This window comes from Cajanus cajan, chromosome 7 (genome assembly GCF_000230855.2).
Source record: "Cajanus cajan strain Asha chromosome 7, NIPB_CcT2T_4, whole genome shotgun sequence".
NCBI classification, from domain to species: domain Eukaryota; kingdom Viridiplantae; phylum Streptophyta; class Magnoliopsida; order Fabales; family Fabaceae; genus Cajanus; species Cajanus cajan.
In genome coordinates, this window is record NC_138523.1 from 37,282,335 (window position 1) to 37,307,099 (window position 24,765).

At 33.3% G+C, this 24,765-nt stretch overlaps 1 protein-coding gene across 2 annotated transcripts; it reads left to right on the top strand.

Annotated features, from left to right (window-relative positions):
* The first annotated feature begins 2,011 nt into the window (after window positions 1–2,011).
* On the top strand, window positions 2,012–14,631 carry LOC109815384 (uncharacterized). 2 transcript variants are annotated; one of them, XM_020380096.3, is made up of 18 exons: window positions 2,029–2,501; window positions 2,991–3,221; window positions 3,418–3,513; window positions 3,904–3,956; window positions 4,106–4,202; window positions 5,154–5,227; window positions 5,764–5,875; window positions 7,443–7,553; window positions 8,291–8,367; window positions 8,667–8,733; window positions 12,118–12,183; window positions 12,448–12,555; window positions 12,985–13,115; window positions 13,292–13,358; window positions 13,459–13,523; window positions 13,594–13,687; window positions 13,836–13,906; window positions 14,022–14,631. In XM_020380096.3, the coding sequence occupies exons 1-18, from the start codon at window positions 2,355–2,357 to the stop codon at window positions 14,341–14,343; spliced, it is 1,989 nt and encodes a 662-aa protein (XP_020235685.1). In that variant the 5' UTR covers window positions 2,029–2,354; the 3' UTR covers window positions 14,344–14,631. The 2 variants fall into 2 exon arrangements, 1 of the variants encoding a protein (XP_020235685.1); XR_003805675.2 differs by lacking the exons at window positions 13,459–13,523; window positions 14,022–14,631 and having other exon boundaries at window positions 2,012–2,501.
* Window positions 14,632–24,765: the final 10,134 nt, after the last annotated feature.

The window sequence follows — 24,765 nt, forward strand, 5'->3', positions numbered from 1 at the left end:
AAGTTAAAGTTGCAGATTGAATATTATAAGAAAATAAAAAGTGTAATTTAGTAAAAAAAAATATATGAAGGTGGTAGCTTGAAAAAAAACAAAGAGAGAAGAGAAAGGTGGAGTGAGGACTGTGACCGTAGGAGGAGGAAAAGGTGTGATGGTGAGGAAGGAACAAGAAAGGTGGAAAAGGAAAGAAAAAGGGTCACATCATGGAGAGCTCAACCCAACATGTAATCAAGGTTGAGTTGAGATCTTAAAATTTTTGCATGAAAAAATTAGGCATATTTGTCTTGTCTCAAAGAAATTGGTGAGCCAAATTGAACTTCTAAAATTAGGCTCAGCCTAATGAGCAACTTTTTTTGTTTAGTAAAAAGATGACAGATAACTCATTATTAAAAACGACTGCTATAAAAATAAAGTTGTTACAATTATTATAACAACTTTTCAAAATCAAATAAAATTAACCATAGACATTGCTTGTCCACTCAATCCATTCCATAGTTGAGTAGCAACATTATCCCAAAATGAGCTAGGGATTGACATATCCGCAGGATTAGAAATGTCTCTGGACATCCTTTGCCTCTTGATGCTCGGTTGTTGGCATTCCCCTCTGGTTTTTGCCATATCTACAAAGTAACTTAAAAATAAATAATATAAATAATAGCATGTAAATATATTCTGACCTAAAATAAATTTTGAAAGATATATTTTTTAAATGAAAAAGGTATATAATATTTTTTTTTGCAAATATATGAACACAAATTTTGTAATATATATGAGAACTTTTTGCCGATATATATGATCTTCTTATTTTATAAAAACTAATTAATTAATATTTTTTTTGTTGACGGACTTAAAGATTAAGATCTAGCAGTCTTCCTTTTAGACTGACGCCGAATATAATGTACAATGAATTAATAAAACACTTATTGTATATTAAGATTATCTAAATACACTTTGGTTATTTATTTATTATTTTTAAATTTAAGAAATTCACTTTAATATCTTAAAATGTCTTATCAAACTAAATTTATTATATTAATTTCTTTTATTATTAAGAAGTATTTAAATATGAGTTAGTTTTCTTTAACAACTTGATAAATATCAAATAGGTAAATATTTTTTTTAGAAATGTAAGCAGATTAGTTGAATCAAATTTGGATGAATTTGTTACATGATAAATTTAATGGGTTGAATTAGATTGTATATATATATTTTTAAATCTAATCCAATCATTAATGAGTCGAGTCAATTGTGTTAACATAATTAAATTTATTTATTTTTTACAAAAATTTAAATATGTCATGATAAATATAAATTATTTAATATTTTGTTACAAATACAATAATAAATAATAATACAAACTAAATTTGTTACATTACTTTAAACTCAAATAAGCAACATTAATATAAAATAAAATTTAAAATAAATATGTTGCATTGTTATAATGTTACCAACCAAAAACCATAATACTCCTTATTAACAAAAGTGACAAAGAGTATTGTTTTGAACAAGTGATCATACTAATTTATTATTATCATTATTATTATCATTATTATTATATGATCGAATTTGGTTAGGTCATGGGTCAAAAAACACAAATTTCGTTATCCGACTTGTATAATACCGAATTTTGATCGGATTAGATTGAATTTAACTTGAACACTAAAAAAATCTAATACAAGTTCATTGGATTAATTTGGGTCAATTTGAATTTACGGATTACACGTGTCTATTTATACCTTTATCCTTTTTCAACTTGAACTATTTGTATAAGTCTTGCAAGAATTAAGAATTAAACTCCAACTACTTAGTTAAATGATTTATCACACTATTTATGTCAACCTAAAATAATATTTATTACACTAATTTAATTGATAAGATGAGAAATTAGGATGAGATGTCAAATAAATATTTATTGTACCATACAATATATTTTAGAATTGAAATTATAAATGGTTTGAAATACTTTTTATACATTAAAATTATAAATATATATTTTTTTAAAATTAGTGTTAAAAATACTATAATTACAAAATATAAATGTAAATAAAGGCGTGGGAGCTGCTAGATATAATGAAAGGCAAGAAGTAAGAAGAAAAATGAATTTGGACAAAACACTACGCGAAACGGAAGGCAGAGGAATCGAGCTTCATGCCAACGTTGAGCTGAGCACTTGACTTCTTCTTCCTTTCGCCATTGCATTGCATAATCTCTCACACGTGCCACAAAAACTACCATTCTTTTCTTCACCATAAAAAAAACAGAGACACACACACATACACTTTCTTTTCCCTTTTTCATTTTCCTTAACAGGCAGAGAGAAACAGAGCAAGAGAATATATACATAAGCCTAAAAAAGAATGTCATGGGTGAGATCGGCGGTAAACAGAGCGGTGGAAGGCGGCCCAACCAATCTCCGACGCGCCGTTCGCACCTACACAGACTCCGTCGTGCTCCATGCAAGCAACGCCGTCGTCGGTGGCGCCAGAATCATCCACGACCGCATTGTAACAACGCTCCACCCTACCCCTTTTTATTAAAACTTTCATTTTTCGTTTACCCTTTTCGTTTTTAATTCTGGATTCGGGACAAAGTTTTCACCTTCGCTATGCTACCTTGCAGTGTAAGAAATCTCTAGGTTGGGCCTTCAAGCGTCATGTTTTGGACTTTTTATTATAAATTATAAATTATACATGCACTCATCTAAACAAAAATCAAATCACTAATCAGTTATTGCTGTGTACGATAAATTTATGGATGTTTATAACAACTATCTTAAAAGTTAAAGTCAAAACTAGGGATCCTTTCTGATTTGTTGAAAGTTTAGTGTCTAAACAACTATTAGAGTCAGCTTAGTGATGAAAGTTTGAGGTAATATTGCACAAGGCTCTAAATATTGCACAGGGTTTTTAGTTCAAACTTTGTTGTCATGTCAGTGTAATTTCTATGGATAAAAAAAATGCGGTGTCTAAAATGTGAAGGGTTTTATTGAACAGGCGTCTCGGAACATGCAAAGTTTTAGGCACACTGTAAAACGATTGGAAGAACTTTCTGTTTCTTGTAGAGGGATAGAGAGAGTTCAGTTGCTAAGAAGGTGGCTGGTTGCGCTTAAAGAAGTTGAGAGACTCACTGCTACCTTCACTGACACCAATGCAAAATATTCAGAGCCAGACAACCAGTTTCTTTATGATGAATTCAAAGATTCACCTATACAACAACCCACTTTGGTTTGTGAAACCCATGCCGTTTTCCATCATTTCTGTTTATCTTATTTTTTCCTTTCACATTTGGTCTCACGCCCTCACTATGTTAATCTAGCTTGCTTCTTTGCTTTCACATCTGTTTTTCACAATTGTAACTTTTGTTATGTATCTATTATTTTCTTTTTAGTAATTTATGCTCATAGTTTATAACTATGGACAGATTTACTATGTAGACCCTGGTGTTGAGGGTGAGCCAAAAAATTTCCGCGATGTCTTTCTTTCCAGTCAAGCTCTTGAGGGCATAACTCTCTCAATGGTAAGTTGAAGCAATGCTATATATAACTGCCTGCCACAGTGCAAAGTTTTTGAATTATTATTAGTCTATTAGATGAGTGTAGCAGTGTCAAATTTTCTCTAGAGGATTTCCATGTTCCAACGGTTAGGTTTGATTTGACGCTATATGCTTGTAGGAATTTGCAATCAAATTAAGAGCCAGCTGGTACTTCCCAAATGAAAATGAAAATATATCCTTAATCTTTAATCTGCTTGTTTTTTTATTGCGGGAAAATTTTTTACTGAGTCGTGACTTGTGATACAATTCTTTACATATTGTCTATTTTCAGTGATATTCTATATACAGAGGCTGAGCTTTATATTTGCTGATTTATGGAACTTAACCGCAGGTTACCTCTTTTGTGTGACTCAGATTCTTGATGCACCAAATGAGGAAGAAGTTTCAATACTTTCGGAGATATATGGGTAATATAGTCTTTCTGTTTTTAAAATTTCTTTTCTTGCACTGATATATCTGCAGCCAAATATTTGATTGAACACAGTAGCTGGTTGGCATATTATAAATATCCTACTTAAAAAACTGCTTCTGGTTTGGTATGGTTATACTTATGCAGGCTTTGTATTAAAGGAGGAAAGGAAGAACATACTGCCTTGTTATCCAGTGTACAGGATTTGGCAAAAGCATTTTCTGGATATGAAGATGAAGTGCTGGTAATGATGTTAGAATTGGTATTTTCTTGTAGATTTATTTGTTTATGGTTGATGCATACCTACAAACTTAATATTGTGACTTTTGAAGGATGTCTATGATTATTCATTAATCGTTATCAGTTATACATCAGACCAAATGTGACTGTAGAAAATCTTTGCTTGGGTATGTCATGATCACAATATCTGTTAATTGATGTGAAGCTCAGATACTTGGGGTTTTAGGTATAGAGGAAGAGTTTGAAAAGATAATAAAACACTAATTGGTATCCAGAGATGTATTGATGTGTTCATAAAACTTGGGGTACTAACCCTTATTTATACTAATAATGATGAAATAAGGAAATGTGGCAACCAATCCCACACTCAATCAGTTCCTACACACAGCTCTGAGGAACATTTCTTCAGCTTTTGACAAGCAAATACACTCTTACAAAATCTTGTTTAAGTACACATTTCAGCTTTTGTTGTCCTAATTATCCACATCTGAAGGATTTCTTTTAATTGGTAAATCAGATTTAAAGAGTTTAGTAAATGCTTGCACCCTTTATAGTAAACCCCAAAATACAAGTAGTAACTTGATTCCCCTGCATTGATTTTGGTAAAGTTCTGCCCCTGACCTCAACCTTGCCATAACATGCAAAACGAATACTGTTCCTTTCTGTTTTATTTCCAAAAAGGTTACTAGTGTGATTTTATAAAAGGTTACTTTAAATGTTATATTCCTATCTGTTTTTTTTATTCTAACATAACATCTAGTCAATTTTCTTGCCTGAAGTTGTCTTCTGTCTTATCTTGATTTATTTTGCAATTTGTGCTCTATCCAGTATCCACAACCTCTGCCTTTGTAACAGAATTGAATTTTTTTACACATTTTAGAAGAATTCTACTGGAGTTATATGTGCTTATTTGGAACCTACATATCTTTCCCTTTTTGCATTACTTTTTTAACAGGCAAAGCGAGAAGAGTTGCTTCAATATGTCCAAAGTGCAATTTCAGGGCTGAAAATAAATGCTGATCTTATGAGGTTGCAAAATGTATCTTTATCGATTCTTGTTTGACCTTGAGATTTGGTGTTGTTTATTAGCAGATATCTTATTTGAACTTGGTGATGTATGTTTGGGTTATGGTGTACCAGTACTTACAACCATTGTTCCCCTTTGCATGCAGGGTTATAGAATGTGTTTTTTATAACTGCTTGTTCTGTTCATGTTTGATCAATTGGAGCATCACTTATTATTTTTAATGCACTAATAATAGAGTTTACTATGATGTATTTGGTTTCACTGTGTCAGAGGTACACTGTTTACTTGTTATAAATAGCACATTTAAGGCTCCTCATTCTTTTATTTACATAATTATTATCCATTTACCTTCATAAATAAACAACTAACCTGTATTCCTTGAATATATTTTGTTATTTAATATTTAATTGAGCATTTACAGAAATCTAAATTCTGGAATAAATCATTTGTTTCTTGATCCATAATGCTTGACACCATTTTTATGACCAGTTTTATTATTCTTTTCTCCTCGTGTATGTGATACACTCTCGTTTCTCAGAATAGAAGTTGAAGCATGCAATCTGAAGGAAAAAATTGAGAATATGAAGGCAATCAACCAAGATAGAAATTTTGTAAAATCACCTAAGGAGACAACTGCTGTAGCAATAGAGGTGAGCTTGCATTTCTTATATCCTGAGGGTACAATGGCACAGCTGCATGCCCATCGACTTGCACATGAACACTCATATTGTTGTTGTGTATATGGTGTAATATGGTGGTGGTGGAACATGAGAATATTTTATATTAGCAATTTTCTAGGTTGATCTATCATAGACTTAAGTTTTCCTAATAATATTTGAGTTTCACCAAAGACATAATTCTGCATATTGAATTCTTTTGAACAAAGTCTTCTTGTCACATGATGTATCGTAAATATGTTTTTCATCCTTAATAACCTGGATAAAAGTTTCTATTTCTGTATGTGTAGTTTATTTTAATGTGAACTTAGCTTTCCACCTTAATCTTTTTGCTGTCTTATTACACATATTAAATTCTGTGCTTGTTCTCTTGTTACCGTTGTTATTCCTTCAATATGCATGAAAATTTAGGGATACGTGTGTATTCAAGCATTGCTAGATTCTTTTTCTAGGAAGGCAGAGTATATGTCTGTTCAACCTTCAAATAAACTAGTACGAGTCTATCTGTGTGCAAATGCATGTCTAACAGGATAGTCTTGTCCTACTTTGCTTTTAGTTTACACCTGCTGTTTACTTTTTTCAAGTTGTTTCCATGCAATCCTTGATTACAGAGAAATCTTTGCATAATAATAAGAATTCAAATATAATAAAGAGAAGGTTTTATCACATGCATGCACACAAAAATGACTGTTAGGTTGAACTATGTGTGATTTCAATCCCTTTTGGTCACTTTAGGTTGAACTATGTGTGATTTCAATCCCCTAAGTTTGTTTTGAGCAAATTAAGTTTTGAGTTTTAACATTAAAACTAAATTGGTCCTCCTTGCAAATTTCTTTTACATAAAACCCTCAAAATTCTCATCTTCTACTCAAAATCTTCACAAATTGCATTGATTAAATTGTTTTAAACCTTCTTCACAAAACTCACAAATCAAAACATCAAATTTCACCTAAAAAAAGAGGCTAAAATTTACCCCTTTTAAATTCTAATCTCATTCTATAAATTCCTTCAAATTTTATCAATGTTTCACTAAATTTTACTTCTAAGCTTTTAAAATTATTTCATTTCCCAAATCTATCATAAACCCCCAAATATGGATAGAACATCAGAATTTGAGGATTTTAGAAAGAAGTAAATTGATTGATGGGACTAAATTTGCTTGATTGCAGAAAATAGGTGTCAGAAACAGTTATTATGAGTTGATTATAAATAAATATAAAAAATTGTTGGCTAAAAAACTAAGGGGAACAAAATTGTACATAATTTAAACCAAAGGGACTAAAAGTGAAATTAATTTTTTTTTTTATTACAAGATTACTTTTTCTTTCTAGTGATGCCATCGATAACTATTAAACCTTTGATCTTTCCTTATTTATCAACCTAACAGCTTGTGTTTCTTATATTAATGCCTTATAACTACACATGAGCTTCATATATGGTTTATGATGATATTTTACGCACCTTTTTATAGATTCAAGATTGTGCATTTATTTGTAATTTTATATGTTAGTGGAAATCGAGTATTTTGGGTTAATTTCAGGCTCTTGATGAGGCTATGGTAAAAATTCAAACGTGTTCTAAGTTGGAGGAACTCTTACTGAAAAAGAAATACTTTAGCTATGGTGATTCTCCACAACTTCATTCTGAAAAGGTCTTGCACAGTTTGTTAATTTCTTTTACTCCCGAAGCATCATACCTTTGCAGTTATTATTTCTCCAAGATTCATTGAAAAGAATGTATAGATTATAGAACATTCAAAATTGATATTTTATTGTGTGAAATTGTTCATTCTATTCATTAAACAAGTGGCTTTGAAATCCAATGGTGGTTTGTTGCAGCAATTATGAATTTTGACCCTAGGCAAACTTCACCTACAATATTAGGGGTCTGAATCTTATAATCATGACTCTGATGAGGGCTTTACCTGACCACTACCCTTGGGTTGGGATGAGGAATTAATCATACACCTGTGCCTTAGGATATCTAGTCAAAGACTGAAAAATGGGCTTACAGGGGCACATTGCATTGGTGCAGTGCTTTTGAATTCCCATATCCAGGCCTATTTGCCTGTGTGAGTTTATTTGTCAACATTTGTACACGTGATAATTCTTCTGTATCATGCTTGTCTAAGATCTATTACTTTAATTCAGAAATGTCCATAATACATAAATTTAATTTTTTATCAATTCTTTACTATAAGCTTTGAGAATTTAAAGATCTAAATACATTAATGTTTTCTGCATTATGTATTGTAGTGTTCATTATTAATTCTCAACAGCTTCTGCAAGTAAGCATAATATTTTTAATCCTGGTGCAGTGATGCTTAGTTTCCTGCATTTTGTGTTATAATCTTTTGTTGTTGTTGATGTATGATTGAATCACTTCCAGGTTGAAAAATTGAAAATTTTATCAGAGTCTCTTGCGAATTCTACCACAAAAGCTGAGAATCGCATTTCAGAAAACAGGTGCCAGAAACAGTTATTATGAGTTTATTATAAATAAATAAATAAAAACAGTTTCTTTTGTGTATGTGTTGTGCTTGCACATACACTTGTGGGTAGCATGCAAAGGTACTGAACATATTTTCAGCTCTTTTTGATGCATATGGCTTTTGTAACTGTATAACATGTTGATACTTGATGCATGTCATGCGCTGTTTGGCTAGTTGAAAGTTGATACCAAACAGATCACAAATTATGACCTTGACTGATTTTTTCGAGATTATTTTCTCTTAAATTCTGTTACATACTTTGTTCTCAACCAGATCTCATAAAGAAGAAGCACTTCATTTTCGTACAACTAAAGCTAAGGAGGTTAGCCAAGTTGAGAAGGTACATTTTCTTCAAAAGCAGCCGATAGTTTTATCTCATTGTAGATATAGTTAAGAGTACATAAAAGCTCCCACTGAAGGAGCTGGTCAAGTCACCTAAATAGTATTGAGTCCTCTAAATAGATTTCTTCCTTTGACAATGAGGATTGGCTGTTAAGGTTTAACAGTGCTGCCAGAAAAATCTTGAATTCAATCCTAATATTGAACAATGCTGACAAAAATAAATAAATCTTGAATTCAATTCCTGTTGTTAGTCATTTGTTGGTAGGTTATATGTAAATGTCATGAGAAATCCTCCCAAAGACTTGTGACATGCCCTTATCTTGGAATGGGACAATTTTCTCTCCCTTTAGGTTTTATCAATATAAAAAAAAAGGATATCTTCTTTTTTTGTGGGGAAGGAAGGGGAAGGTGCATCTTTGTTTTCTTCTCTATGCATTAGATGTTGCAAATAAGCAATGCCTTAGTTTTAAATAGGGGTGTTTAAAAATGTTGAATTGGACTGAACTAGACTAAACTAGAACAATAGTTCATCCGAACCAAACTGAACTGAAAAACAGTTAGGGTGAACTGAATTGAATTATTTTCTCAAATTTATATCGAACTGTATTTTGAATCAAATTAAACTATTTGAAATGAACTAAAAATATTTATTTGTAACAATGAACATAAGAAAAATTAAAAGTAGCAGATTTTTTATGAAAATAATTGAGTTTTTTTATGAAATAGTTCAGATTTTATATTTTAGTTCAATTCACAGTTAGTTTAGTTCAGTTTGTTTTTTTTTAACACCCCTATTTTTAAAGGTGAAAGGAATTATATCAGTGGGATAAAATAAAACCCACAACACACGCACACCAGAAGATGAGAGGGAGAGAAAGAGAACGAATTGCTCCACACACTTCACGCGAGAGGAAATAGTGGAAGAAGATTGCACTTTAGATTACTCAAATTTCATTCACTAACATCCAGTATTACAACTATATGTTGCATATCAACCTTTTACATGCAAAACATCATAATAAAATAATAAAACTTAAATGCTAAGGTAAAAACTAAGTTTAATGCCTAAGAAAAGAAAATGATGGTGCTTCCATTTTCTCTAATTTATGACGCCACAAATTAGGGTGTCCATCCTTGCAACCAGCTTTTAGTATTTCTGTTATGCCCAGCAGCTTTTGACATTTCAAATTAGTATCTATTTAGATATAAGTTTAGAAGTATTTTTGAGAATTTCTTTACAGAAAATAATTTTTATTTTCAGTAAAGAAGCTCTGAAAAGCGCTTTTAATTTGTATCCAGACAAGCTCTAAATAGAAGTATAATATATAAGAGGTGACAATCAAAGCTTGATTTAATTTATGACAAGGAAGATTAAGAAATTGTACGTGTTACTATATAACGGTGGTATTCGATAGACAGGACTATGTTATGAATCAGTACTAAACTATGGTGTGTTTTATAGCACGGTACAAACAGAACAGCATAGTACGTTGTAGCATTACTTTTTATTCTGTTTAATGTTCGGTAGTTGATGCACAACACAAGGAATTTTGGAGGTGGAGGGGGTTGCAACCAGTACAAGCCTGATTGAGCTTATTGGATGTTTTCTTTGGGTTGGTAAGGTTTAGTCAAATTGATTGGTATATTTTCACTTTTGGGTGGGGCTGTGCTCGGAACAGAAAGATGAATTTTTGACTAAAATATTATTTTTTTTAAAAAAATACCTAAATAACACCTGTACCAATTTATTTACCCAAGTAGACCTGTTTACTGTTCATGTTCAGAATTCGGTTCCCGAGAACCGAATTTTGAGTAGCGTTTTATATATATATATATATATATATATTTTTTTTTTTTTGCGTTTTTGGGTTTAGGGCATGTGTAAATTCTGCATCTGGAACGGCCCGTTCTTAAACCAGAACGGGCCGTTCTAGAGTTCTGTTTTAACACAACCTGAATTTTGGAAAACAGAACTCTAAAATGGCCCGTTCTGATTTAAGAACGGGCCGTTCCAGATGCAGAACAGGTCGTTCCAGATGCAGAACAGGTCCCAGGAACCGAATTTTGAGCATAAACAGTAAAAGGGTCTACTTGGGTAAATAAAATGGTACAGGTGTTATTTAAGTATTTTTAAAAAAAAAATAATATTTCAGTCAAAAACTCGGAGAAAGATGTCCTCTAGTTTATTGAGTAGCAAATGTTTAGAATTTTGTCTTTTACTTCATCTTTTATTTTTTTCAGTCCCATGATCAATTTCAAAATTAAACGTGGTACAGATATTTTAAACACAGATTTAATTCTATAATTTTCATATTGACCATGTGAAACCAACTCATTTATTTTCTAGATAGGGAAAATATTTTCAGTACTTTTGGAGTATGTATTATTGTCTTCTATTAAAATCAAGACACCTGGCATCTATTTTTTTTTCCTATTTTAATTTTTTAAAAATAAAAATAAGAAAAGACTGTCAAAAGAGTAGATGCTACAAGAGGACTGAAAATTTTCTTTAAGATAGGAATCTATAAAATATTCATTACCCACAAACAAATCACACAATTATATGCATCGTTTGTATAAAACTTGCTCAGCACAAATTTATTTTTTCTGTAATAAATTTATTTCATAATATTTGAAATACAAATTAAGAAAGCCATACTAAGTGCGTGTTTGGTTTCACGTTTGAAACGTGAAAAATCACGTTTAACGTGGAAGCTACAATGTGTAGCTTCCACGTTAAACGTGATTTTTCACGTTTCAAACGTGAAACCAAACACAGGCTAAAATTTACTACCTTTGTCCCTATATATAAGTCCTTTTTACTTTATTGTTTGTCTCTTTCTGTAAGATTTTTTTTCCAATTGTCTCTTGTATTACTTATTTTTTCCCTAAAATATCCTCAATTAATTAACAACTTTTTTAAGTAAAAAATAATAAATGTTGGAAATTAATGAGATACTCTTTTTCTCTCTTATTAGGATTGAAAATTTTCAAACATTAATTAATAATGTGAGCAATCCAGTGAAAAGAGAGATGATTAATTTCAAAAATATTAAAGGGTAATTTTGGAAAAATAGTTCAAATTATTAACACATTTAATGCCACTAATTAAATTACTAACTTTCTTAAAGAGTGTAAATTATTTTAAATTATCTTATATACAAGGAGGAAGGTATTCTCTGAGTCTTAAGTCATGTCCATGTGCTACATAAATAGTTGTTTAATCAATGCACAATTTTTCCATTATCTAACAATTTAGTTGTATGTGCTTGAAGGATGATGTGTCGAAAGAAATAAATAGTTTAGCTTGAAGGAATCCATTTACTTCCGAGTCATACATGTTTTTGAAATAGATATACAATGACTGGACTGCATTTTTCAGGAATTAGCCGAGGAGATTGGAGAACTTGAGGAGCAGAAAAATGATCTTGAAGACAGACTGAGAAAGGTTTTTTTATTTTTTTTTATTTTTTACTTACTTTTCTTTTCTTTCAGATTCCTTTTGACATTTAATTGAACTCAGGAATTACATCCTTTCTATTTTGTTGCATTTGCTTGATGACCATATCATGCTTACTGTTTATGTGTGTGTATACATGATTCTACTTATCAGCGATCAGTGCCCTCCTATCTTCAGTCTTCAGTGTGACATTCATGGATCTGTCGGTGTTATCCTTTGCTTGAGTTATATAAGCGTAAAATATTCTTGCAGGTCAACACGTTGTTAACATCTGCACGTGTACGCCTCCACAATGCAAGAGAAGAAAGAGATCAGTTTGGTGAAGCAAGCAATGAAATTGTAGCACTTTTAAAAACAAAGGTACAAAAGTTTATTTCATGTTTTAGGGTCACATCTTCATGAAAAAAAATCTCATTTAGAATTAGAGAATTAGAGGGCTATATTAAAATTAAGGATTAAATATGTTTTTAGTATATGAAGAACTTTTGTCAATTTTTGTTTAGTTCCAGAACAAATTTTATTTGGTTTTAATCTCTAAAATTTTTTCCATGAAGAAAAATTTTTTGACGTCAAGGACCAAAATGTTAACAAGAGAAAAAGTTCAAAAAATAAAAGTAAAAGTGGACAAAAATTTAGGGACTAAAATTAGTAAAAAAAATTGTCTAGGGAATTAAAACAAAAGTTGACAAAATTTTAGGAACTGAAAAAAAAATTAATCCTAAAATTAATAATATGATGTGGACCATTTTATTATTTGTCGCATTCTGTCATGAAGTTTTCTGATATTAGGAAGATGAGATGGTGCGGGCCATTACTTCTTATACAGTGGAAGCTAATGTTGTTGGTAAATGGATCAAATTTCTAGAGAGCACATGTGTCTTCCAAACTTCACATACAAAGAGCAAGGAGGAGCAGGTCAAGTATGTACTGTAGTTTAAAACTAATGAGCAAACAAATATGATCATATAAATCTTGAAATATTACAAATTTAAAAGTTATTATGCGAATCAAACATGGTAGTTCCTTTTATGTGCCTTAAAGTCCATTTTTCATTTATTAAAATTCATATTATATATTTTTTTATTACACATAAAAGTGCCGAGCTGGAGAGATGTGGAGATCGTTTTGTGAATTTGGTGGTTCATCTTCTGTATTCGTACAAGGTAACAAATCATCCTTGATTGATTGATATCTTTATTGTTTTATTAAATATGTACACTGCATTTTCCGTATCTTCTCAGCACTGACTTGCTTATATGTTAGGAAAATTTGGGTTTATCTGTTATTCAAATAAGAGTACTTGTGGAAAATTTAAGATCCAGTCCAGGGTATGGAGTGCTGCCTCTATGAATTGTCTATTATGTAAAAACCATGCCTCCAACTGATGATTTATATCAGGTTAGCAATATCATCGGCAGTAGATATTGAAGGTTCGAAAGTAACAAATCCAAGGAGAAAGCTTGAAGAAGAATATTTAGATATTGAATCCAAGGTATTTTCTTTTCAATGTTTAACTTATTACGTGAAGCGAAAATCTGTCGTGTCTCTCACAGAAGTAAGAATTTTATAAATGAGATGGCATAACTTGGTGAAATTCAATAAGATTATGTGGTCTTATGCAAACTTATTCTACCTTTTAGTTTTTTGCCACTCTGAATATAGTGGACACCATGAAGAAGCAGTTTCACATTCAAAAGGAAGGCATTTTTAGGTATGTTGTTTCTTCCATGGCCCCCTCTATCTATCCTTGTCTTTTTTTTATTTTTTATTTTTTTATTGTTATCATACAAGTGCTACTTCCCTATAAATCTACAATTTTGATACAGAAAAGACAACGACAAGGTCACAGAACTATTTGATGCCATTGAGAAAATAAAAGACGAATTTGAATCTATTGAGAGGCCACAACTAGAACTTGAGATTCCAACTGATAGGTCAGAAACACCACCAAGTAAAATAACCTCCAGAATTCCTTCACCTCCCTCAACGGCTAATAAATACAAGCAAGATGGAGTCATCAACTCTCCCTCTATGACTGCAAGATCACAAATAGAAATAGAACTTGATAAATTAAGCGATGACTCAGAAGAAGAGATAAGTGAATGGGAGTTTGATGCTCTTGACAAAGATCGTCTCAACAGGAGTTGAATAACAAGAATATAGACCAAAATCACTGATGTTGTAAAAAGAATGATATCAAAAGGCATCACTGTTCAGTGTCTTGGGAAGACTGTGATTTTGGCTTACTCCATTACTCAGATAACTAAGTTGTTCACTCAACGGATGTACATGAAACAGCTTTGGTCCAGATAGTTGTATTTGTACCATATTCATCGTTGATGAAATGTAGATAGATATATTTAACCATGTAACTTTCCTAGATAAGCCTTGTTTGTGTAACATTTTTGTCAGTGAGAAAATTCTTTTTTATTATCATTTAGAAATGTTGACATAATAGACTAGTAACAAGCTGTTTTGTACCTGGCATGGTATTGAGGATTTGGGGTCATGTACAATACAAATATACGGCTCCAATTACCTGCATTTATGATTATTGACCACGTTTATAAATTCGGGCTAGCCATTTGAATTGATAGTATTATGATTCATTGTTCTAATAAAATCAGTGAGAAAAAATTGTATTTTTGAGATTCAATACATCATTATATCTTTGAACTTTCTTGTGAAATTTTAATTAGGTTCTTAAACTAAGAAGCAAATTGTAATTAAATTTTTTTATCTTCTACAATTTTTATAATTAAGTTCTTGCAGTTAGTTTATGACGATTTAAAATGGTCAGAAAAATAACAATTTGCGGTGATTTTATTAACTTTAAATACTTCAATACAAAAACTATAAGAGATAAAGGATTTAATCACATTTTTTTAGTTTGAGAATTTAATTAAATTTTTTTCAAAAGTCTTATAAACTTACAAATGTGTTGAACCTATTTTTAATTTTATGTGAAATACCAACTATTAAACTAATATACTATATATATATATACCATTCTGGACGGGAGCCTTATATGCTATTAACATCATTATAAAACTCATATCATTAAGTATAATTATAATTAAGATTTCACGACCGAGCTTTTCCGCACCCTTAGCGTATTTTCTCAGGTCCTGTTACTTTCTTAATCATAGCTATATTAATAATAAGAATTCTAATTCTGATACTAATAGTAGAGCAAAGTATTCTCTCATGGAAGGAAGTCTAAGACATAATTACAAGAATAGAGTTTTCAGGAAAGAGAGAAGTGTTTAGAAACTCATGATAATATAAAACAGAAGTTTTATTTAGGGTTGAGGTTCTCTGCCTCTCAACATTTCACAAGTCTTGCTTATATAGAGGAGCCGAGCTACCGAACTTGAAATCCTCATGAAGCAAGTTTAAGACCATTATCGTCATGTCTGACGTCATTACAAACTAGTACAATGACTCATGCCTATAGTACAATGATTCACACCTAATGACTCACCACTGTCTTGTACTTAAAGATGTTAAGTCACATCTGTCAACACAAAACGATAAATACACACAACTGGCTAAAGATGTTAGATCACATCTGCCGACACAAAACGATGAAATAATACTAATACATATCCGAGTACATTATGCTTTTGTTAGGATAAGATTCTTTCAGTCTCCTCGTGCTTTGATGGTCATAAATTCCCATCAATCAGTTCTTGAAGATAGGTTCATGACTTGGAGATAAGTTTGGATCTGAATAACTGGAATCCGAGGCTGAGTTGTAAACTCGAAATAAGGTTGGACTGTCAGGATGATTTGTATTATCCTCATGCATAAGAATTTGTCTACGTGTATCAACACTTTCAAAAATGAATTGTTCGGCTGGAGCTGTGTTGACTGGTGAACAAACCTTTTCAGCAACACTGTAATAATGTGTATCTGGCTCAGGAGGACAAATGATATCCAATGGTTTTAAATTGGCACATGTAGAACTTCTGTTAATGACTTCAGCAAAAGTTCCATTTAGCATGTAGAGTTCAATGATCAATTCACTTTGATAAAAGGGTGGTTGATCTTCTTGAGTAAACATTTGCAGATTTGGATACGTAGACCATATTTGAACTTGGTTTTGTGTCCATAATAATTTTGTTTTTGGATGTTTAAAATATGGACGATGAATAATGGCAATGGTAACCATTTTCTCCAAGTTCCATTGACTAGGATCATGATGTTGTCGGATCCTTCTTTTTTTAGCTTCAAGGTCTTCAATCCATTTTTGTATGGGTTCATACCAGGACAGAAATTCCCATAGTATTGAACCTTCATTTTCTGTGTTCTGCAGAAAATTAATCATTTCCTGAGTAGGAAAAATTAATGGATATTGATGGAGTAAAGAGACACTCCATAAATACCACATGTCATCCTCAAGAAATGTTTTTCCCAGTAAAATGCCAAAGATGTTTAAAAAGGGTGTGTCTAGATTAAACCAGTTTGGCTTGGGTGGAATATGTTGTTTGTGCAAGGAGGCTGCTAAATAAGAAAGCATGTGTTGTCTGGCAAAATTTTGTAGGGTTGCAGGAGAAACATGATAGTCTGGTGTGATTTCTGGAGGACATTATTTTTTTCCAAGAATTAGGTTGAGAGGATGAGGATGATGGCTCATTCATTAAGATCATTGGATAAGTATAATTAGAAGATATTATACTTATATGATGTTGTTCAGGCTTTCTTGGTCTAGAGAGGTAGTCTGGAATAAAATTGTCTTTTCCTTTGATATGTTTGACTGTAAAATCATACCTAGAAAACCATTCTTTTAGCCTGAGTATTTGTGCATTGGGAGGAACTTTGTTTTTGAATTCTAACATTCGTGGGAATGCAGAATTATCCAGTTGGATTTCAAACTGATGTCCTCTGAGATGGAAATCAAATTTTTGAATTCCATGTTTGATTGCTAGGGTTTCTTTAAAGATGGTGTGGTAGTGAAGTTCTGAATCTTTAAACTTTCCACTAGCAAATCCACAGAAAAATTGTTGTCCTTGGACTTCTTCAATCAAAATTGCACCCCAATAATGATCACTTGCATCTGTTTGCAAAATTCTTTTCCCTTCGCCTGGAATTTTTAGTGGAGGAGGATTTTGAGCAATCTTCTTTAGAGTTTTTACTGCTTCTGTTTGGGCTGATCCCCATGGAGGGGGATTCTTTTTCAGTAGCTTTGATAATTGTGAAATGTGAGGAGCAATGTTGGGAATAAAGTGTCTGACATAATTAATAATCCCTAAAAACTGTTGAACTTCTTTGACGGTCATATCTTTTTTTGGAAATTCTGGGAGTCTCTCTACAATGTGAGGTTGAGGGACGTATTTGCCATAGGCAAAATGCATACCAAGAAAGTTGACCTCTTTGACTCCAGTTTCATATTTCTTTGACGAAAGCATTACTCCATACTGATTACAGATTTGATGAAACTGTTGTAGGAGAGAATAGTAGTATGTCAATCAATGTAGATCAAAGCACTATGCAGGATAGGTTCAAATATTCACACCATAGTCTTCTGAAACAATGAAGGAGCAACTTTCAGACCAAATGGAAGGACTGTCCATTGGTAATGAGCATTTGGAATACAGAAGGCTGTTTTTGGTCGATCTTTAGGATCTAAGCCAATCTGCCAAAATCCAGATTTGAGATCGAATTTTGAGAAGTAGTATGCATCTTTTATGTAGGCATGAAGTGAATATATCTTCCGAAGAGGAAACTTATCATCCTTTAGAAACATGTTCAAAGGTCTATAGTCAATGACGAGTCTCTTCTTATTTCGGGCTTGTTCAGCTCTTTTATTCACATAAAATGTCGCACATGCCCAGCTTGAGTTAGTGGGCTCAATGAGTCCTTGTTCCAACAACTGTTGACATTCTTCTTTGACTGCCTGATATTCACTTGGTGACATTCCAGGATGGCTAGCTTTGGTTGGATTGATATCTTCATTCATCTTGAAAGGAAGTTGAACAAAGAATTCTCTTTTTGTCCACAAAGGTTGTGGATGTTTGAAGAGATCATGACTGTTAGCACAAATTTTTTTGAGCTGATCTCCAATATCTTCAAATCCTGGAGGGAGTTCTGCTAATGAGAACATATTTGAGTTCTTGCAGAAAGGCTTGAATTCTCTTTTGTATTTTAGTCCATGAGCTAAGAATTTGTAACTTGGTGCTTTGGACTAAAAGATCTCTGCCAATGAGAATATCCTTTCCATGAAGACTATCTCCAATTACATTCATCCAAATGGTGCAGTCTGGGAAAATCTTAATTCCAATTTTTGAGGATGTAATTAGATCTGTTTGATAAGTCTTACCATCTGCAGCTATGAATTTATGAACCTGAGTTGTCCATAAATTTGATGGTAGTATTGCAGGATTGAGCATTGTTCTAGATGCACTAGTGTCAATGAATGCAATAACTTTGATAGGCACATCATACTTTGTTGGCAAGATGAATGCTTCAACATTTGGTAATAACAGAATTTTTTTTTCCTTTTGAAAACATACCTCTTCTATTTTTAATATGGGAAAATGATTGCACTCATCATCAATGTAGTCAGATTATTCTAAGGAGCCATCAGTATCTCCTTCTGAATGTGTGATACCAAAGATAGTTGATTCATCTGGACTTTCTTGTTCATCGAATAGAGATTCTACATCTTCATCTTCCAGCTTGAGTGTGCTTATCAGCTTTGTGGCCTTTTTCTTGTTAGGACAATTTTTTGAGAAATGCCCCTTTTTTCTACAGATAAAACATCTGCTGTTAGATTCTTTTCCTCTAAAGGGTTTTTTCTTGAAAAAATTGAATTTTTTCCTTCCCCTCTTCTTAAAAGATTTAAACTTCTTTTTCTTGTTGGGTCTGTCTTTGCAATGACAACTGGAGTCTTTGCACTTAATTTGCAGATATCCCTTCTTTCACACTTGCTTATATTTGGGTTGGTCATTAATCATCTTTTTGAACATTCTCTGTTGATTACAGATTTTGTCCAAAGCAGCAATGCTAGACTGATAAATTTCTTCCATAGTCATCTGGAGAACATCTTTATTTGATTGTTGCAATATTCTCCACATTTCTTCTTGTAACTCTTCTGGAAGAGAACTTACATATGTATTTTTCAGACTGACATCATTCATACCATTGAGCTGGTAAAATTGTTGGGACATTCTTTGATAGTGTCGATCAATATCTTCCTTTTCTAGAGAACAACATCTCATCTCAAAATATTCTCTTCGAATAATTTGATCAAGGAGAGTTGATTCTCCAAGGAAGTGATATTGAAGTCCTCCAAGAAATTCATCAATGGAAGTCCTGTGAAGATTATCTTGATTTACTCGTCCCAAACTCATGTACCATTCCTTCAAGGTACCTGTCATGTTGGCACAGAATTCCTCAATAACCTTATATTGGTCTGCATCAGGATGAACCATCTTTGCATCTAACCATGCTTTGAAGTCTAAAAACTTCTTTCTCCATTGAGATGGCGGTATATGATCTAGAGAAAACAGCAGAGAACCTGTTGGGATAAGAGTATTAATTTCTTTGCTATGCAAGCCATCTATTTCTATTGCCATCAATGATCTGATAACATGGCTGGTATTTTCTTGGGAATCTGTCTCAGTTGTAGTCTCTGTTAACTCAAAAGAGTTTTATGAAGAAGTGTATTCAGATATAGAGAAGTCTTTATCAGATTATTCTTCTATTTCTAAAATTCTTTCTGTATCATCTCTTTCTGTGTTTACCATCAATGATTGAGTAGGAAATTCTTCTGTACATTGAGAGGATGTCTCTATTTCAGTCTTCTTTGTTGATGGTTTTGGTGGAGGCATCTTTTCAGGAGATTTTTCTTTTCTTTTTTTCTATTCTGCTCCAATCAAAGGGATTGGTAATCACAGGTGTCCTTTTTGGTGGAAACAAAGGAGTAGACATGCCTGTGCCTGATCCTGATTTGGCTCTTGGGAAAATCCTTGTAGTTCTGATGTAGTATGGATCATCCTCTAGAATAGTAGGATGTTTCTTTTCTTCAACAAGCCTAACAAGTTCTTCATATTGTTCTTTAGCTTGGTCTAGGCTTCTTTGTTTGTTGAGAACCTCCATACTAAGTTTATGGATTCCTTTGACTCTTGCAATTTCTTTTTCCAGTTGTTCAATTTTTTATTTCAGCTCTTGATGGTAACTTTGTAATTTGGTAGACAGAAGTTTGATGTCACGATCCATAGATATATGCATCCTTTCGATATTTTGATTTATCTCTGTTAGCCATGTATTTTGAGCTACAACATTTTCTGTCTGCCAATTTAGCACTTCCTCTACTTGAGAAAGAGCTTTCATTCTGCCATCAGTGGTGACTTCTGTCTTTGTGACAAAAGGTTTGACATCTGCTCTGGTAGTTGGGGTGGTTCTCTTTTCGAGTGGTGGAAATTCCTCATGAGAAGCCATCATGCAGAACTCCGTTCTTTGTACAGGAAGGACTGTACTGTAATGATTTTTTCTCGGACTACACCTTTCTGGAGGAGGCCAAGTGATCAGTGAAGGTTCTTCAGGAGGTGGAGGAGAAGACTTTCTTTTTTCTCTCCTAAGAATTTCCAGAACCTGATCATAGATTGGCAAGGGCCTTGGAGATGTTCTGAAAGCCACCCATGGTTGTTTTCTGGGAGGAGGCTTTTGTTGTTGTGACGGAGGCTTGCATCTATCGTTTCTATCAGAATTAGAATCATCTGAATCTGAATCATCATCTGAGTCATCACCCCGGTCCATCCAACAATCACAGTCAGAGTCACACATCTCTGGTGCTATATCCCACATAAAGTGTCCATTTATTTTATCAGAATAAATGGAGCTTCCATCTGGCTTAAAAGCATAGATGGGAACAATGGTTTCTTTTTCTCCGAGGGATATCATCATTGTGTTGAAAACAACATCACTTGTTGAAGCTTCAGTGGGGTTCTTTTTCTTGAAGATGGTTTTTACAGAGCCATCTTTTAATCTTTGGTAGGAGTATTCAGTAGCAACTACAGGGTTTTGGTTGTCCCTGTAACTTTCAAAACTACTGATCCACTCTCGTGGAATCAATAGTTCTAGATCTCCTCGAGAAATCTGCTTGGGAATTTGTACAATGGTGGGTACTTGGTCTTCTGAGTTGGCAATGACCATCAACGCATTTTCGCTGAACTGTGCTTCTGTGGGAAGATCATAACAGTGATCTTGTATTATGAAAATTAGTTGATGATGTAGAGTGGCTGCCAACGCTGCTTCTTCTTGCGGTGCTCCAACGATCTGTACTTGCACCTTGAACCTTTTTGGGAGAGTCGGATCTTTTAATTGGACATTAAAGTTTGGAAATATTGTTATTAAGACAACACTTCCAGCATTTAATGTTGTCAGGACAGATCCAATGACAGCATGCTCATAGTGATGAAAGGTAGAGTCTATAAGAGAGACTCTTACAGTAACAGGAAGACCTTTCCTGCCGTGTAAAGTTAAGACTAACCTTACCGCTCCAAAGTGGAGAGCTACATATCCTTCTCTCTGCCAGAGTTTTATCAGAGATGGATTTATTTCTAAATTCACATATTGTTCTGCAGAGGTTGCCTTCAGGGCACACTGATCCATCTTAGTGGTTTGAATAAATTCTTTTACTCCAGGTCGAGGAGTTGAGACTAGCTTTCGAACATTCCAACTAAAAGAACTTTTATGGCGTCTAAAGACGTTGTAAGGGCTTAACAGAGGTGGTAAGGCACTCTCGATCTGAGCATCCTCTGGAACTCGGGAATACTCAATCAAGTTTTCAAGTTTATCTGATAGGGTTTGTTTACAAGACTTTGGGATTGTAAGGTTGTTTTGTGAGGAGTGGGTTATAGAAGGACATGGGTTATCTGTTTGCAGGTCGCTCATGTTGTGTAAATCTTTCCTTACTCACTTTCTTCTATGTAGTTATACCTTATACCCCCTTCAAAAAGAGAGAAATACTTTGCTAGTGCGTTTAGGCTCTGATACCATTCTGGACGGGAGCCTTGTATGCTATTAACATCATTATAAAACTCATATCATTAAGTATAATTATAATTAAGATTTCACGACCGAGCTTTTCCGCATCCTTAGCGTACTTTCTCAGGTCCTGTTACTTTCTTAGTGTCATAGCTATATATATTTAACTTGATAGGTGTAGCTCAGTCTACAAAACATTCTAAGCTTGTGGGAGAGAACTTGAGTTGCATAACAAATCTTTAGAAAAAGGTGATAAGCTTTTAGTGTGGTTAAGTTCTGGACCAATAATTAGTTTTAACTGGTCTAAAGAACTAAAAATTATGGAATAGTTATTAAAAAAAATTAAATAATATAAATTTTTAATTAAATAATTTGACAACATATTACGTTCAACAATAGACGTTATTTATTTATTTTTTATCAGTTAAAAGAAATGTATTAAAGAGACACTAAGAGTGCCAAACCCAAAAATGTTGAGAAATAAGAAAGGAGTTATAAATAATTTTATACTACTCCAAAATTATATGTTCCTGAGTAATGGTTTCCATTACTTTATTCTTTTACTGATATAATTCGGTTTTTACTCAAATGATTGTTGATTAAAAGTGTAGGGGACATTATTTGTAGAAGAATGGTACTAAAATTTGTTTCCTTTTTCTCCCCCTTTCTTTGACAGCAGACATCAGTGGTAGTAGTACTATTGTTTACTTACCCACAAACGAATAACTTGCATGCATTTCTGGTCATCATGAAAGCGAATAATGAAAAGTAATATAACCTTTTGAAGGAAAAAAGATAAGGGTGATACTATTTGGGCTCACCTCAAGGTAGGAGGAGCCTTTATCTCTGCAATGACACTCTCCACTCAATCCGGCTACTGCCATTCTTGTTATGTGGCCCATTTTTTCTCTCACAATTTGCCATTGAGCTTTAAAATAAAAATGCCGTTCTGGAAAAGTGATCATGTGAACATAGTTTGATGACAATCACGTGATGTGGCACTGACATTTTTCTAGAACTTTAGAAAAGAGTCTGAAACCAACAGGCTTTTTTTCCCTTCCCTTAAATTTGCTATAAATTACACTTGCTATTTTACCTTTACGTTATTTATTTTGACAGTGATAATGTTATTACTACATAATTAATCTATCCATAAATTTGTTTAAACATCTTTATTAGAGTCTCTTATTAATTATGTTTTTTTCATTTACAATATTTAAACCTGAGACATTTTTTAAGAAAATCAAGTCTAATAGTATTTGAAATAATGATTCGTTGAATTTTACATTCATGTTATAAATTGCATTTTGCTTTTATACAATACTCAAGCTGTCATTTTTAATGAGAAATTCATACATGGGGTGGGAGAAATTTTCCATTACCACACAGTAACAAACCAATAACAATCATATGTTATGAGTTTTTAACTTTTATATTGTTTTTGTGGGCCTTGTTTGTAGAACTCATCATATCAGATATGTGTCCCGGCATTGGAAAAAAAAGACTCTTAAAACAGAATGGAAGAAACACTCTTTCTTTACGAGAGTTTTACTTTAACTCAACTTGGGTTGGGGAATCTGCTAGAGGTTGGGAACTCGACAAAGGGAGACAAAAACAACTGCCCTCGAGCATTGATAGTGGCTTTTTCCCCTCTCAATCTCGAAACCAACGCTACCCATTTTGGCTTTGGAGAGAGGGTGTTATGAGTTATGAATTATGAGCTTACACTTATAGTTCACCATTTCGTTAGTCCTATGGTGTTGGCTAAAGGATCCTATTTGTCACTTCCCAATGTATTCATTTTTGTATTTGTTTATGAGGTCAAGCCTCAAAGTTTAAATCCCCAAAACAGTAATATAATAAGCAAAGAGCCAAAGATATGAAAGATTAAAAATATCTTACTTAAATTTTGACTTGGTCAAATGAGCACAATCGATCACGTACCACAACCTTGAATTATTACCCACATGCCAATTGAGAAAGAGAGATGGATGGGGCCTTCCAAAAGGATGAATGATATAGAATTGCTGAACTGGTCATTGATAGATTAGGCACAAAAGGAAGAAAGGAGAAAAACAAAATTCCATTCACAAATTTCTTGCTCCTTATCGAATGTGCAAATTGAAAATCACTTGGCTTCTTCCTAGAAAAATAAATGATACTGTTCTTACCGGAGATCGGTCATAGGGACGATCTGCTGGGCAAGATTGGTGAGCCTCCTTCGTTGGGTACGATTGCTGTTCCAAGTGGGGGTGGTACCTGCAAAAGAGACTCCGATGCTAAAGTTAGTGTTTGTGGATGGATGGGTCTCGTATAAGTAATGCACGTACCTTAGTGTGAATTAGGATTTTTCTGGGCTTTGAGTCTGAGATCGGTTATAATCTGTTTAGATGGTGGGCCTTGTCTTGGCCGATGTCGCGCGGTGCGTGTCTGAGGTCACTCCGCGCTGTGATGCCGAGCTCGAGCTCGGCATAGCAGTACGGATAGTACACTAGCCCCCCGAGCTCCGAAGACCGCGGGTCGAGGAGTTAAGACCGAGCTCGACAAGGGGTCGTGACCCTTCGCGTACGCTTGTCT